We start from the raw sequence: 16,888 nt of genomic DNA on the forward strand, positions 1-16,888 counted from the left end.
CAAGGGCTCGCTAAGCTCGGAGGATCAAGAGATGATCGAGGAGGTCGGGCCCGTGGAGAGCTTTAATGCTGCTCAGGTCCTTCTGTAGAGGGCTACGACCATTATGGACCACTAGAAGCATAGGTGGTCTAAGCAGCAGGAGGATCTGGTTAGACTGAGGGGTTGAGTTCGACCCCTGAAGGACGAAAATAAGGTCCTGAAAAAGGAGAACAAAGTCCTTAGTGCTGCTCTCGGTGAAGCAAAATTGTAGGGTGCCGAGCTGCGAGCCGCGAGGGGGGATCTTGCGAGGGTGCAGAAGTCACTGGAGATTGCTTTGCGCTCGAACGAGAACTACGCCTCCCAGGTGGGCGAGCTGCAAGGGCTTGCCGCCTCGTCCCGAAGTCGGGTGCGCCTCCTTGAAGATAAGGTGACGTCTTCCCGTGGTCGGGTTCGCTCCTTGGAGGATGAAGTAACCTCCCTGAAGAGTGAGCTGGTGATGGCGGCTGAGAAGCGCCTCTCGACGAGGTCGTGCTTGGCGGTAAAGAGGAGGAGGTCGCCGCCTTGAAAGTGGAGCTGGCGAAGCAGGAGGCGGAGAGGGCGGTGTTGGAGAAGAAGCTGGAGGAAACTGAACGAGCTATCGTGGTTGAACACAAGCGGTGTTTCCTCAAGGTGGCTCGCCAGGCGAGGCTTCTTGCCCCGGGGTTCGACTTCTCTGCCATGCACGTGGAGAAAGTGGTCCGCTTTGGGAAGCTGGTAAAGGAGGACGACCTCGAGGACAACTCTAGTGAGAACGCCTCTACGTAGGCCATTTTTGTCGTAGCTTAGTTAATGTTTTTCTGTTATTTTTTTGTTTGGAATTCAAGTGTAGAACTCTAAAATTCTTGCTTGTATTTGTTTATTTTTCTTTTTCTATTTGCGTTTGGGCTTTCCTTTGCCTTTGCGTTTAGGCTGGATTTTTGTTGTTTGCACTGTGAGACACGTGTTCGATGTCTGTTGTATACTTTTATACTTGGTGATACTCTACCTTGAGTTGATCTTGCCGAGGTTCGAACTCGACCTCGATTTTTCGTTACTTCTTGTAAAGGTTCATACGCGGCCTTGATTTGGTCATGCCGAGGTTCGTACTCGACCTCGGGCTTTTGTTACTTAACTCTTGTAAAGGTTCGTACTCGACCTTGATTTGGTCACGCCGAGGTTCGTACTCGACCTCGGGCTCTTGTTAAGTAATTCTTGTAAAGGTTCGAACTCGACCTTGATTTTTGGTCATGCTGGGGTTCGTACTCGACCTCGAGCTTTTGTTACTTAACTCTTGTAAAGGTTCGTACTCGACCTTGGTCATGTCAAGGTTCGTACTCGACCTCGGGCTTTTGTTAAGTAATTCTCGTAAAGGTTCGAACTCGACCTTGATTTTTGGTCATGCCGAGGTTCGTACTCGACCTCGGGCTTTTGTTACTAAACTCTTGTAAAGGTTCGTACTTGACCTTGATCTGGTCATGTCGAGGTTCGTACTCGACCTCGGGCTTTTGTTAAGTAATTCTTGTAAAGGTTCGTACTCGACCTCGAGCTTTTGTTACTTAACTCTTGTAAAGGTTCGTACTCGACCTTGATCTGGTCATGCCGAGGTTCGTACTCGACCTCGGGCTCTTGTTAAGTAATTCTTGTAAAGGTTCGAACTCGAACTTGATTTTTGGTCATGCCGAGGTTCATACTCGACCTCGAGCTTTTGTTACTTAACTCTTGTAAAGGTTCGTACTCGACCTTGATCTGGTTATACCGAGATTCATACTCGACCTCGGGCTTTTGTTAAGTAATTCTCGTAAAGGTTCGAACTCGACCTTGATTTTTGGTCATGCCGAGGTTCGTACTCGATCTCAGGCTTTTGTTAAGTAATTCTCGTAAAGGTTCGAACTCGACCTTGATTTAGCGTGAAGCGTGAAATGATACAGGACTAAAAATATAAGTTGAACAGAATGAGTCATTTTATTGGTTATGTAAGTGTGCCTCGTTAAAAACCCTCTCAGTCACAACCCATTTTTCTTTTTTGGGATAAAAGACTGAGGCGGGAAAAGAGTGCACAACTCATTCATACAAGATTAACTGAAATAGGACTTGAGATGCGTAGCGTTCCGAATTCGCGGTATTGGTTTTCCGCCGTGTTCTTGCAATCGGAGAGCGCGGGCTTCCTGAGCCTTATCTCCGAGCTCGCTAGCGGGACTTGGTCCCCGGGCCGAGGTCAGTGGCCTCCACGTGGGTGATGTGAGCCACGGTGGGGGGATCCTTCTTGCTTTGGTTGCTGGATGAGGAGATCTTCAAACTCTCAGTGTAGCACTGCCGAGCCGTCTTCTGATTTGCTTTGACGGTGATGATTTTACCGTCACTTCCTGGGAACTTCATGGTGAGGTGCGGAGTGGACACCACTGCTCCGAGCTGATTCAACGTCGGCCTCCCAATGATGATGTTATAGGAGGTGTTGGCCTCCACAAGGAGGTATCGAACCATGATTCTCCTTGTATTCGGAGAGGTTCCGAACGTGGTCAGTAGGTCCACGTATCCCCAGGTGTGCACTCGCTCTCCTGCAAAACCGACTAGGGGCTCTATGTGGGGTTGGATGAGAGAATGAGGGACGTCTAACCTGAGGAACGTTGACCAATACAGGACGTCGGCCGAACTCCCTTGGTCTATAAGTGTCTTCTGAACTTCCCAGTTGGCTACTTCTACGATAATGACCATGGGGTCATCTTGGTTGGGGCTGACGCCAGCGTAGTCCTCGTCGGAGAAGGAGATCGGCGGTGAGCTCTGGTGCGATGCCGAGGTAGCGAGGTGGACACTGTTGATGTTGCGCAAGTGTTTCTTCCAGGCCATGCTACTGGCACCTCCCCCTACGAAACCACCTGCAATTGTATTGATTACTCCCCGTAGGGGAGCTGACCCTGTTTCCTAGCTTATCTCTGCTTGCACTGCTCCGCCGGCATTTTGCTGAGGGCCAGAGGGTTGGTCCGTGCGAGCTCCCAAACCACGACCTCTGCCTCGTCCTCGTCCACCGTAGCCCCCTCGGTGACCCTACTGTCGCTGGACATATTGGCCAAGGTGGTCTGCTTGAATGAGCTCTTCAATACGGTCTCGGAGTGTGCGGCACTCCTTAGTGGTGTGACCGTGATTCTTGTGGTACCGACAGTGCTTGGATTTATCGGCACTGTTGGGGGTGTGACCTGGCGGTGGCAGGGTGAGCAGGTTGTTGTTACTGGCCTCCTCCAGGATATGCACTCGGGGCACGTTTAGGGGAGTATAGAAGTCGTATCTCCCCCCTTTGTTTGCCTTAGCCGACTTCTTGAATTGGCTGTCGTTGGTGACTTTCATCTTGTCTTTGTGGTCACTGTTAGGTTTTACTTGTGATTTGCCGCGAACCTGGTCACAGAAAGTGGAATGCTCCTCCATCTGGATGTAGCCCGCAGCACGAGCGCGAAGCTCGTCCATGTCGCAAGGAGACTCACGACATAGGCTATTGACGAAAGGTTCAGGATTGAGTGCCATGAGCATGGCATGCAGGGCGACCTCGGGGTTCAGATTTCTGATTTTGATCGAGGTAGCGACAAATCGTTCCATGAACGCCTGGAGCGGCTCGTCATCGTTCTGTCTAAGACTGGCCAGGGCGGCAGAAGTGATATGGTGAGGTTGGCTCGTCGCATACTGTGCTGTGAACCTTCTGACTAGGGTGCCGAAGCTGTCAATGGATTCAGCAGGCAGTTGGGTGTACCAGTTGAGCGCAGCCCCCTTGAGTGAGGTCGGAAAGACCCTACACAAAATAGCGTCATTGTTAGTGTAGAGGTTTACCTGTGTCGTGTACATGTCAATATGCTCATCTGGGTCTGTTGTGCCATCATAGCGATCGAGGTGGAGAGGCTTCCACCCATGAGGGAGTGGCGTCTCCATGATGCCATCCACAAAAGGGTGGCGGCGGAAGGTTGCCTAATCCCCTGCGTCGTGAGTAGGGGCCTTGCTGACTTCATGAGCCGACTTGCGCGTCGGTGCCTGAGACCGGTGCGTGGCAGGTTGTTGAGTTGGTGCCCTAGTTGCAGTCCGGGGTTGAGAGACTGAATGTTCCTCTTCCTCGTTGTGGTTGCTGGTATGAGGAGGATGATCAGAGTGGCGCCGAGGGAGTTGAGCCCGAATTCGCTCATTCTCGGCGCGTAGCGCCGCCAGGTCGGCTTCATTAGCGGTACGCATTGCCGCTAGGTCAGTGTCGTGCTTGGCACGCATGCTTTGTAGGTCGGCGGCGTGTTGCTGCCGCATCTGTTCGACCTGGTCGATTAGTCTCCTCAATGCTGCTTCGTTATCCATGGTAGTTGAGTGATTTGCGTCGTCTATTGCGCGTCTACTATGGCTTCTGGTGAATACCATAAGTGTGGCCGATAAGAGCTGTCTTGATCGGCCCCACGGTGGGCGCCAAATGTTCTTACCGGGAATCCAAGGTAGGGATGATCACTGGGTAAGATCGGTGAGCCTCCTTCGCTGGTACGCTTGCTACTCCAAGATGGGGGTGGTACCTGTAAAAGAGACTCCGATGCTAAAGTTAGGGTTTCTACGAGTGTATGTCTCGTATAAGTAATGCACGTACCTTAGTATGGATTAGGGTTGCGTTGGGCCTTGGGCCTGAGATCAGTTGTGATCTAATTAGATAGCGGATCTCGTCTCGACCGAGATCTCCTCAGATCAGTTATGATCTGGTTAAGTGACGAGCTGACGTCACGTAGCGCGTATCCGAGGTCGTCATGCGCTGCGATGTCGAGCTGGGAGCTCGGCTTTGCAGTACGGATAGTACATGAACTATTGTAATATAAAATAAAAAAATTTGGTCATTCTACCGTTAGTTGAGAACATTAATTGAAGTCTGTTAACAAAAATGATTGAAAACCATGCTAACAATGATGATATATGTTATGTCTATGTTGTAAATAAAAATAAAAGAAAAAAGTATTTAAGTTCTATAAATTTAGTTCTTTTACATATATTTCCTAAGTTTTAGTTTCACCGCATTATTGATAATTTTTCAATATGATTAATTATTAATTTTGTAATTATAGATCTAAAGTTTGAATCAAAGTTTTTTAATATAGTTTGTCCTTGATACAATTAATATAGTTATAAAATAATTGGTAGGTACAATATTATAATACTTGCATAAAAGTATTTATTTTTCCTATTCAACCACAATAGTAAATAAAAAAAATGTATATTATTATGCACAAAATTTTAAATATGATTGATAATTGATTTTGTAGTCGCATAACTAAAGTTTGATCTCAACTTATCTATAATTTAGATTGTCTTCAAACCTTTGAGTATGCATTTCTTGATGTATTTTTAAATTTAATTTATAATATGTCTATTAAGAGTCAACAATGATAATATATTAAGTCAAAAGACGTTATTTGATCCCTCAAGTTTTAAAGTTTTAATGTTAACAAATAGAATGTTTATTTAAGAGATTTTTTTTTGCAAAATACAAATTAGACAAAGAATAAAGATACAAATCGTTAGGCAGACAATGTGTCATCATACGAAACACACAGTTTGACTTCATAAAGTCTTAAATGCATATCATTTATAATGACTAACGACTACTTGTTGCATGTCTAGTTGATTCCTTAACAAATTGAATTAAGAAAGCTCTTTGGAACTCACAAATTTGTTAAAGTGAATGAAGTCATGCTTTTCAAGAAAACCAAGGAAAGATGGATCCCTAAAATCACGAAGAAAGTCAGCGTAAGTCGATGTAGAACTTGCTCTTTGCTGACATACACTACAAATAGTATGTTTGGTATCCTAAAGTTGATAAGTAGACTCCTTGATTAGATAAGAAATGACAATTTGATGAAACATATTTAATGCATCAACAAACAATTCTCACTTCAAGGAACGTGTAATGAAGACAAATGAAGCAAGACTGTGAGGAATCTCAAGTTTTTGCAACAATCATCTTCATTTAGGTAATTATATAAGAAGCTTCAAGATAAAAAAGAAGAACTTTTGAAGAAATATTTTTAGAAGAACTTTTTATACAAATTATTATTCATTCTTTCTATCAAAGACTTTTGTTCTTAATTGGTTGTATCATGTGTTGTTTGTAAGATTAAATAACATCTATAAAACTTTACCCAAATATAATTGTTATAGGGTTGAGTCTGGAGAGGCTTGCCTGTAAAAGAATACTTGTTTAGGCCTAAAGAGACTTGTTTGTAAAATAACACTTGTTTGAACCTAGAGAAACTTGTTTATAAAAGAATAGCCTAAAGAGGCTTATTTGTAAAAGAGGCTTATTTGTAAAAGAATACTTGTTTGAGCTTGGAGAAACTTGTTTGTAAAAGAATATTTATTTGAGCCTAGAGAGGCTTGTCTGCAAAAGAATACTTGTTTAAGCCTAGAAAAGCTAGTAATTTTATTTATTTATTCTTGTCAAAAAGCCAACTTAATCTGGTTGGATTGAGAACTAAACATAGTCTTAGTGGTTGAGATGAACCAGTATAAAAATACCGTGTGTTTTGTCTATCTCTTCTCTAACACTCTTTACTGTTAGCGTTATTACTTCACTACTTAAAAAAGTGCGAGTTTTTTTTATTATTATTCAACCCCTTTATAGTGTCAATTTTTTCCACACAATACTTTATTTTTATTTATTGTATCATCTAGTTGGTGTTAAATTTTACTAAAAATAAAAAAATAAAAAAAATGTTCCTTTTAAAAACATTTTTGTAATCACAATTTTTACACATGGCATTATATAAAGAAGTATAATGGCATAAATTGCTAGCCTATTCCATACACTCACACACATATATATAGTTCGTATGGTATATATAATATTATAAAAGTTGTATAAAAGCATTTATTTAGCTCACATGAGATCAAACATAATAGCAAAATAAATAAAAAATGCATACTTTAGTAATCACAATTTTTACACATGATATAATATAAATAAGTATAATAATCTAAATTTGCTAGTCTATTCCACATACCCACACACACATAGACATACACATATATATAGTTGGTATGGTATTATAATATTATAAAATTTGTATAAAGTATTTATCTAGCTGACATGAGATCAATCATTATATATATATATATATATATATATATATATATGTATGTATTATTATGCATAAGTTTTTAAAGAGGATTTGTGGAGAAAAAATAAACACTAGAAGGGGGTTGAATATTGTATATCAAAAACTCACATATTTTTTTGCAGTAAAGTAATAATGCTTGTTAGATAAAGCAAAAAGAGTAGTTAAATAGAATATTGAGTATTTTTATACTAGTTCACCTCAACCACAGAGACTACGTCTAGTTCTCAATCTAACCAGATTGAGTTTCATTATCTTGAAACAAAGATACGAGTATTTTTTTTACGAAGCCACTTCTGGTTCAACCCTAAGAATTTTTTGATTTGCCTCTTCAAGCAACTACCCAATTATTATTTTAACAACAAGCTTTTACAGGCTTAACAACCACATATTCTTTTACCGTTAAGCATCTTCAGGCTCAAGAACAAGTATTCTTTTTTTTTTGTACTAGCCTTTCAAAGTTCAATGTTATAATAATGATTATGAAGGTTATGGAAAATTTCTGTTCGTCTCACTATGATGTTAAATAACCAATTATAGAGCAATGAATGTTTATAAGAAATAGGGTTGTCAAAATGGGTAGCTCGACCTGGCCTGGCCCACCATGGGTTGGGCTATAAGTGGGCCAACTCGGCTCGGCTCACCTTTAGGTGAGCTTAAAAAAAATCAACCCGACCTGGTTCACCACCGATTGGTGAGTTAAACAGGTTGACTCATTTAAATTATAAAAAAAACAAAAAAAAATTATTGAACTTTATAAAAAAATAAATATTATAATTTTATATTTTAGAATTATAACTATGTTAATAAATATGACAAATAAAATGTCAAAAAGGAATTAGATATTATCCACAACCAACTTATAAAATCAAAATTATTACATAAAATATTGATAAATAATATCAAATTAATATTAATTATCATTATCCATAATTAGTATGTACAAAATTTAGTCAATGGTATAAATGTATAATCACATAAATTAATATTTGAGATCATAAAAGTAAAATAAAAAAATGAAAAAAATATATTAGGTGAGCCAACCCGGCTCACCATGGGTTGGCTCATGGTGAGCTGGGTTGTAAGTGGGTCGGGCCAAATTTTATACAAATGTATCTATGTAAGATTAACATCTCTTTTTCTTTCTTATGCATTGAGTCTTCTTATATAGTAGTTCAGAGAAGATGATCGTTGTAACACTTTGAGTCCAGCTCACAAGTTTGTTTCGTTTAGGGTTTAGGATTTAGGGTTTAGGGTTTAGGATTTAGCATTGCCTTCTTTATGACGACATGTAACCGTTTGACTCATTTAATGCGAGAATTAAATGTATTTCACCAAATAGTACATCTTATCTAATCAAGGAGGCTTCTTATCAACTTTCCATACCAAACGGAGCTTTTAGAAGCAATGTCAAAAAAAATAGTTGTGATAGTGACTTTATCTGCTTTTCTCCGTGATTTTAGGGATTTGGTTCTGACGGAAAGCAAAGCTCTTCTTTTTAACAAATTTGGAAGTTCCTAAATGGTCTTTTGATTCGATCTGTTAAGGAATAAAACATTCAAAGCAAATTTTGTCATTAATCTTAATAAAAGATATATATTTAATGTATATGAGACAAACTTTATGTTTCATCTGATGGACAACGTCTTACAAATGATATGCGTCTTATACTTCGTATGGTAAGTTTTTCAAAGATATGTTTCAAAGACATTTTTCGCATGCATTTTTCTATATAAAAATGCTTAGTTTGTTAGCATTAACATTCTGAATTTAAGGGATCGTCTTTTGACTTAACAGGATTGATAATTGATTTTGTAGTTACAAAATTAAAGTTTGATCTGACTTATCTTTAATACAAATTATCTTTAAACTTTTGAGTATGCATTGCTTGATACATTTTTAAAGTTAGTTTTGACATGTTTATTAAGAGTCAATGATAAAAGTACTTTGTTTTTTTTTTATGGTATATCTAGTTAGTGCTATATTTTACTTAAAAGTGTTTAAAAAATAAATGTTAACCAAAAAACTTTAATAACCCCAATTTTTATAAGTGACATAATGTAAAGAAGTCTAATAACATAAATTATCTAGCCAATTCCATATATATATATATATATATATATATATATATATATATATATATATATAGTATGTACAATATTATAAAACTTGTATAAAAGTGTTTTTTGGCTGACATAATATCAACTATAATGGAAAAAAAATCTATATTATTATGCATAAAGTTTTAAAGAGGATTGATAATTGATTGTGGAGTCACAAAACTAAAATTTGGTCCTAACTTATCTTTAATATAACTTGTCTTCAGACCTTTGAATTTGTATTGCTTGAGTTATTTTTAAAGTTAGTTTATATTATGTCTATTAAGAGTCAACAATGACAATACTTTGTTCTTATTTATCATATCATCTAGTTGGTGCTAAATTTTACTTAAAAAAACTTTAATAATCCCAACTTTCATAGTGGCATAATATAAAAAAGTCTAATAACATAAATTTGCTTATTCATCATACATATTTTGACAATAATACACTTGATAAAATTGGTAACATGTAATACTTCAAATTTTAATAGGTGTGAACAAATAAGAAAAGTTAAAAAAGTGATTTTGCTAGCCTAAACAACAAGAAATAATTAATTTTTGAAATAACTAAAATATCACAAGTTTAATACTAATGTGAAAGTAAATATCTTTTATTTCTTTCCTTTCTTGTATGTAGTTATTTTATAGCTAAATTGCATGAAGATCTCCTAAGCATTCTTTTTTTTTTTTTATAATCTTAGTAACTTTAATTTCTTGTGGTTGAGTTATCTTTCGGGGGAACATAGTTTTCAAATCTCATAATTATTCTCATAACTTTTTTTTTGTAATTGGCATTTTTTCTTATTTTTATTTTTTAGATAAGATACATTGAATAAAATGAAAAAGGAAATAGTACAAAAGTTAAAGGTAAGAAATTTTATATTTTTCTATTTAAGCTCAATATCTATTTCATTATTTTTTAAAAATTTAATATTTTAAACTTTAATTATAAGTTACACATTGTAATGAATTAGTTCTTCTTTTGAGAGAACAAGATGAAGAGAAAGAATTTTTTTCAAAGATATTATTGAAAGAAAATTTATTACAAAGAAAAAGAGTCTAAGCTATATATATATATATATATATATATATATATATATATATATATATATATATATGTAGATGCACATATGAAACAAAACTATATTATACTAAAATATCCTATTTTAATATATATAAGATGACAACTCAACTAGCTTTCCTAAAAGCTATATCAATCTCATTACTAACACCCCCTTGCAAACTAAGTGTTCCAAGAGAGTGGATATTTAGTTTGGTCCTAAGAGTAAGAAACTGATTACTAGAAGGAGCTTTAGTTAAGAGATTTACAATTTGAAACTGAGTTGGCACATGTTTGACATTTATTTCTCCTTTGGCAGCCTTCTTGCGAACAAACCACAAATCTAACTCAAAATGCTTTGTTTTGGAATGCATAACTAGGTTAGCAATAAGCATGAAAACTCCCAAATTGTCACACAAAATGAGAAGAGGAACCATTACTTTTATCCTGAGTTCTATAGAAGAGATTTGAGCCATTGAGTTTCTGCTACCAGAGCTGCAAGGCTTCTGTATTCTGCCTCTATGCTACTCCTTGACACTACTTGTTGTTTCTTGGCCACCCAAAATATCATGTTGCTTCCAAGAAATAAATAGTACCTAGAGGTGGACCTCGTATCATCTTGATTAGAGGCCCAATCACTATCACAGTAGCCCATTGTATGCAGATTGTTTAACTTTTCGAAAAGCAAACCATGATCACGTGTCCCACTAAAAACTCTTTCAACTAGCTTCCAATCACTTTATAGTGGCTTGTGCATATATTGACATAGTTTGTTGACTGTGAAGGCAAGATCAGGCCTAGTAATAATGAGTTATTGAAGAGGGCCAACAACATAATGATATAGACTTGGATCTTCAGCTGCTTATGTTCCCTCATATTGAAATTTACATCTAGGAGCAAGAGGAGTCTTCACAGGTTTTGCATCTTGCATTTTAAGTTTATGCAACAAGTCAAAATCATATTTGGATTGATTTAAGAGTAACTTGCCATCATTGAGATTTTTGGCTTCTATTCCAAGAAAATAGTGCAATTCTCCAAGATCCTTTAGGGGAAAAAGTTTATTTAATTTGGAGATAATATGTTGCACAAAGTCTGCATTGTTTCCTATTATAAGGATGTCATCAACATACAAGCACATATGTGATAATATTAACAGTAAAATGTATAAATAGTGAACTATCACATTTAGCTTAAACAAATCCAAAGGATACAAGTGTAGAGCTTAGTTTGCCAAACCAAGCTATTAGAGCTTGTTTTAATGCATAGATTGCCTTCTTTAATCTACACACCAAATTGGGATTGTTGTTGTGAAACCCTTCTAGTGGTTTCATGTAGACCACTTCCTTTAGATTGCCATTCAAAAAGGCATTATTAACATCCATTTGTCTAACAAACCAGCCTCTAGATTGTGCAATAGACAAGATGACCCTAATAGTCGTATGTTTAACTATAGGGCTAATAAGTTTATTAATAATCTAGACCATGTTGCTGGGTAAATCCTCTTGCCACTAGTTTGGCCTTATATTTAGAGATGTTTCCATCAAGATTATGTTTGAGCTAGAAACTCCACTTGGATCCCATGGGTTTTCTATGTGGAGGTAAAGGAACAAGATCCCATGTTTAATTTTTGATTAAATCATTGTGTTCTTCATGCATAGCTTGAATCCATTTAGGAGATTGTAGAGCTTCTCTAACTGTACTAGGTTCCATTTCAGCTACCATGGCTTTTGGTTTAAAAATACCAGCCTTGCCTCTTGTGACCATAGGATGATTATTGATGACAAGAGGTATAACTCCAAAGCTAGGATCTGTATCAGAATCAATCTCAATAATGGAAGTATTTGTATTCTTAGTTAAAATAGTTCCTACATTGTTAGGAAGAATAACCGTAGGAATAATGATCACATGACTTGTAGGTTAAGGAGTATCCTTAATTTGAGGCACATTACAATTAGGAATTGGGAGGATGTATATTATCGGGAGTAGGAGGACAACTCAAATCTTATTTTCTTTTACTAAGCATAGGAAAATCAAATTCATCAAATATAACATGCTTAACAATTTGAATTTTTACTGTTGAATCAAGACATTTATAACCCTTATGATTACAACTATAATCTAGAAAGATGCATGGTTTAGACTAGTAATCCATTTTATATAGATTATAAGGTCTAAGATATGGATAACACCTACATCCAAAACTTCTAAATATGCTATAATCTGGCTTCAGATGAATAAAGTTTCAAATGGAGATTTTAGTTTCAAAACAGGTGTAGGAATGCGATTTATAACAAATGTAGTACAAGCAAATGCAGTGCACCAATAATCAAACAACAAACTAGATTCAGATAATAAAGTGAGGCCTATTTCTATAATATGGTGATGCTTCCTCTCAAGGGCACCATTCTGCTCGTGCATATGAGGGTAGCTAAATCTATGAGTTATGCCATTCTTTTTTAGTATAGAATTGAAGCTTTGATATTCTTTTGCAGCATTTGTTTGAAGAATTTTCAATTTCTTTTAAAATTGTAACTCTACCATCTTCTTAAATTCAAGAAAAGAGTTTAATGCTTGATGTCTATATTTTAAGAAGTAAGCCTAAGTGAATTTTGAATATGCATCAAGAATAAAATGTAATATCTATATCCTTCTTTTGAAGGTAGGGGTGATGGTCCCCAAATATTAGAATATACAAACTGCAATGGCCCAATATAAACAATTTCAAAAATAGGAAATGGAGATTTATACATTTTTGCCTAAGCAAAAATAACCACAAATAGAAGCATTGTCATTTATTAGTATAGGTATATTACATTGATTTAAGACATGCTTAAAAATTTTGTTTGCACAATGGCCTAGCCTAGAGTGCCAAATCTATAAACTATTACATGTGGTAAAGGAATATAAATTTGGATAGGAAAATCATTATTATGATGAACAATTTGCATATTCTCAAAAGCATAGAGGCCATCTTTAAGCTTCCCTTGTAGCAGAAGCTTCTAAGAGCCCTAAGATTTAACAAAATAGTCAATGGAATGAAATTCAAAGAAACATGAGTTTTCTTTGGCAAATTTAGCAACAGTTAACAAATTTTTAGTGATATCATGCACATGTAACCGTTTATTAAGAGTAAAAACAATGTTATTGGAAGGATTTTTTAGTTTAGAAGTGCTAGCATTATGAATACTTAGGTAATTATCATTACCAACTACTACCTTCTCTGATCCTATATAAGGAGTTTTGATCATTAGATTGGATAAATCATTAGTAAAATGATTTGTTGCACCTGTATCAGGATACCGGGTGTCATCCAAAGAAGATTGAGTTGTAGAGGTTGTTATCATAGCTTGATTGACAATACTTGTACAATAATATCAGATGTGTTGTTCTTAGTGGACTTAGGATCTGGTATATTTTCATCAAAACAAGACCAACAATTATAGGTAGAATGCCCCAAATTTCCACACAATTGATATTGAATTCGTTGTCCACAACCTCCACCAAAGCTATTTCGATTCGAGTAGCTAGATCTGCCTCTTCCATGGTTCTGACCCCGTCCACGTCCACGATTGGTCACAAGATTACCTTTCTTATTTTGATTTTGAGCAATATTTGCTTGAAAAGTGGACAACTCATGTTTCTTATGCCTCTCAAGATGTTCTTCTTGATGCATCAACAGAGCTTCAATCACAACAATAGTGTATGCTTCAGTATGTGATATACATGAAGTAATGAATCCATCATATTCTTCACCAAGACCATCAAAGATTGCGTCTATGTGATCTTCAATTAATAATGGCGATCCAATTGCAGCAAGGGTCTCGATGATTTGTTTCACTTGTATGAGATACTCGGCAATCGATCCACTTTTCTTGACACTACAAAATTGAATTTTTAACTGCTTGACACGCGCTTTCATTTGAGATGCAAAATACACTTTCAAAGCATGCCAGATTTGATGCAACCACACGCATCAAACCATACAGATCTTAAATTGTGAATCCATAGATTCAAGCAACCAAGATTTCAATAGATTGTCTTGTTGCTCATAATTTTCGAACGCAACATTCATCGAACCCTCCAATTCATCATCCGAAGTTAAGAATTTTGTAGGAATCGATTCTGCACCATCAATGTGTTTGTGCAAATGAAATCCCTTGATCGTGGCTTCTGCATGTTGCATCCAGGTGAGAAAATTATCATCTGTTAATTTGGATGAAATTGCATTTGAGAAGATATGAGGATGAAACAAAGTTTTTGCGGAGCAATGAGAAAGATCTAGGATCTTGGCGTAACTGATACCATGTAATGAATTAGTTCTCCTTTTGAGAGAACAAGATGAAGAGAAAGAAACTTTTTCAAAGATATTATTGAAAGAAAACTTATTACAAAGAGAAAGAGTCTAATATATATATATATATATATATAGAGAGAGAGAGAGAAAGAAAGAAGGGATCCGTTTACTCTAGGAGTAAGTCTACCTTGATTTACTTCGTCCAATAACTCATGTTTTACATCAAATTTCAACGATCCAACCGTTAAATTTAAAGTTCTTAATGCATAGATCAAATTTACAAATGTTTAAAAAATTAAAAATTATTTGATACTTCGTTTCATTAATTCAAATCAACGTATAATTATAAAAATATTTTATACGAGAATACTAATATATGTAACTATTTTTTGTTTCCATTTTTTAGTGGACTATTATATCTTTCAAATATTAAAAGAAAATAAATTTTCATATTCTCTCATAATATCCACCCACAACCATAACTATCTACAATCATTTATTCCATTATCTCCTTTTTATTTTACTAGTATTTTAGCATGTGTTATGCACATGCTAAATATTTATTATATGTAATTAAAATTTATAATGAATTATATATAAATAAATATTATATTTAAATATATAAATCATATTTAAAATTTGTATAAATAGATATTTTTAAACATATAAATTATATTTTGAATTTTTGATAAATAATTTATATTGTTACACAATATTATTTTTATTTATTGATACTTTATTTTAAAAAATTAACATTTAATTCAAAATATTTATAATAAATAAAATTTGAATTAGATAAAAAGAGAGAAAAAAAAATCCTAAAAATCCTCTATTTTTTTTAAAAAAAATTAAGAGACACAAAATGTCTTCTTTTTTTTCATACTAATATATATATATATATATATATATATATATATATATATATATATATATATATATATATATATATATATATATATAAGATAAAAATCACATTCTTTAATAATAACCATTAATTTTGTAAACAAAAAAAAAACCATTAAATTTAGTTACAAAATAAAAATAATTAAAAGTAATAACAAAAGTATTTAATATTTATAATATTTTATTTTAAATCTGCATTTACCTATTTTCGTGTGAAAATAAACCTTTCTCATAAAACTTAGTCAATGTATAATATTAATTAGGTCAAAGTTTCTCATAAAAAAAGTTAGGTCAAAGTTGAAAGAGAGTTTGAACGCATTTTACCATTATACATTTCCTGTTTTCTTTTCATTATTATTTTAGAGTTTGGGAATTATAACATCTACAATTTCTAAAATGTATTGATAAAATTAGCTTATAATTTAATTGAACGTTTTAAAATATAAGTTATGTGTTGAAAGTGATTGAGTTAAATGCATATATTAAAATTAATCAAAAAATTTATCCGTATATATTAAATATAAATAATTATCATGTAGGAGAGTATTTTTTTAGGAGATTTTATTTAAGAAAAATATTTTTAACTTCTTATTTATTTCAATTTGTACTACCATATATATATATATATATATATATATATATATATATTAAATTTATTAATTTAACATAAGTTTTCAAAAATTAAAATAATCTTGGCGCAAAATATATAATTTTAAAAAATATAAATATAATTTATATGTTCAAAATATTTATTTATATAAATATCAAATTAATATAAGTTATATATTAAAATACATATTATTTATTTACATGCATAATTTACTATAAAATTTATTTTATTTTATATATAATAATCATGTAGTCTATCCATTACACCTGGGAAAATATCAGTTTACTAATGAATGTAAAATAACATTAAAGACATATTTAGTTTAAAAAATTATATTCAAATAAATTAATAAAATAAAATAAAACTAATTATATAATAACTTGCTCTCATAAGTTACTAAAATAGTCTCGTGTAATAAACAAATTTATTTGATTAAATTAACTTAATGTTTTGCCAAAATACACTCTTAATAATTTTCTATTGTTTTGTTTCCAATACTCTTGTGTTCTTTGACCATGAGTTGGAATTTCAGTTGATCATTACGACAACTATAACTAGCTTATAAAGCTATGTGAATCTTCCACAAAAAAATTGTGTACACAACTCCTAATTTATATCATTCACTTTGAGAAAAGGTCAATAAATAAAATACTATATTATTTTTTATGCAAATAAAATTTCTTCGTTTTTGTGAGTTGATACAGTTATAAAATGCAGGACAGCGAGGAAGGAGAAAGAAATGCAGGCTAACTTAGCAATATTAGCTAAAATTTTAAGAGTGATTATTATTTTAAAGAATGTTTGGGTGAAT

At 34.3% G+C, this 16,888-nt stretch overlaps 1 protein-coding gene across 1 annotated transcript; it reads right to left on the bottom strand.

Annotated features, from left to right (window-relative positions):
* Positions 1-3,039: 3,039 nt before the first annotated feature.
* LOC145949876 (uncharacterized) lies at positions 3,040-3,857 on the bottom strand. The gene is made up of 2 exons (XM_083060778.1): positions 3,811-3,857; positions 3,040-3,700 (listed from the first exon to the last, which is right to left on the bottom strand). Exons 1-2 carry the CDS (start codon positions 3,855-3,857, stop codon positions 3,040-3,042), a joined length of 708 nt encoding a protein of 235 aa, XP_082916904.1.
* Between the last annotated feature and the right edge of the window lie 13,031 nt (positions 3,858-16,888).

The sequence above is a fragment of the Cajanus cajan genome, chromosome 7 (assembly GCF_000230855.2).
Source record: "Cajanus cajan strain Asha chromosome 7, NIPB_CcT2T_4, whole genome shotgun sequence".
Classification (NCBI taxonomy): domain Eukaryota; kingdom Viridiplantae; phylum Streptophyta; class Magnoliopsida; order Fabales; family Fabaceae; genus Cajanus; species Cajanus cajan.

What these genes read in the sequence shown, in the direction of transcription:
- LOC145949876 (XM_083060778.1), bottom strand. Translation starts at nt 3,857, where the DNA reads ATGGCACAACAGACCCAGATGAGCATATTGACATGTACACGACACAG. An exon ending in TTGACATGTACACGACACAG is followed by an intron (nt 3,701 to 3,810) that starts GTAAACCTCTAC and finishes ATCCATTGACAG; the next exon opens with CTTCGGCACCCTAGTCAGAA.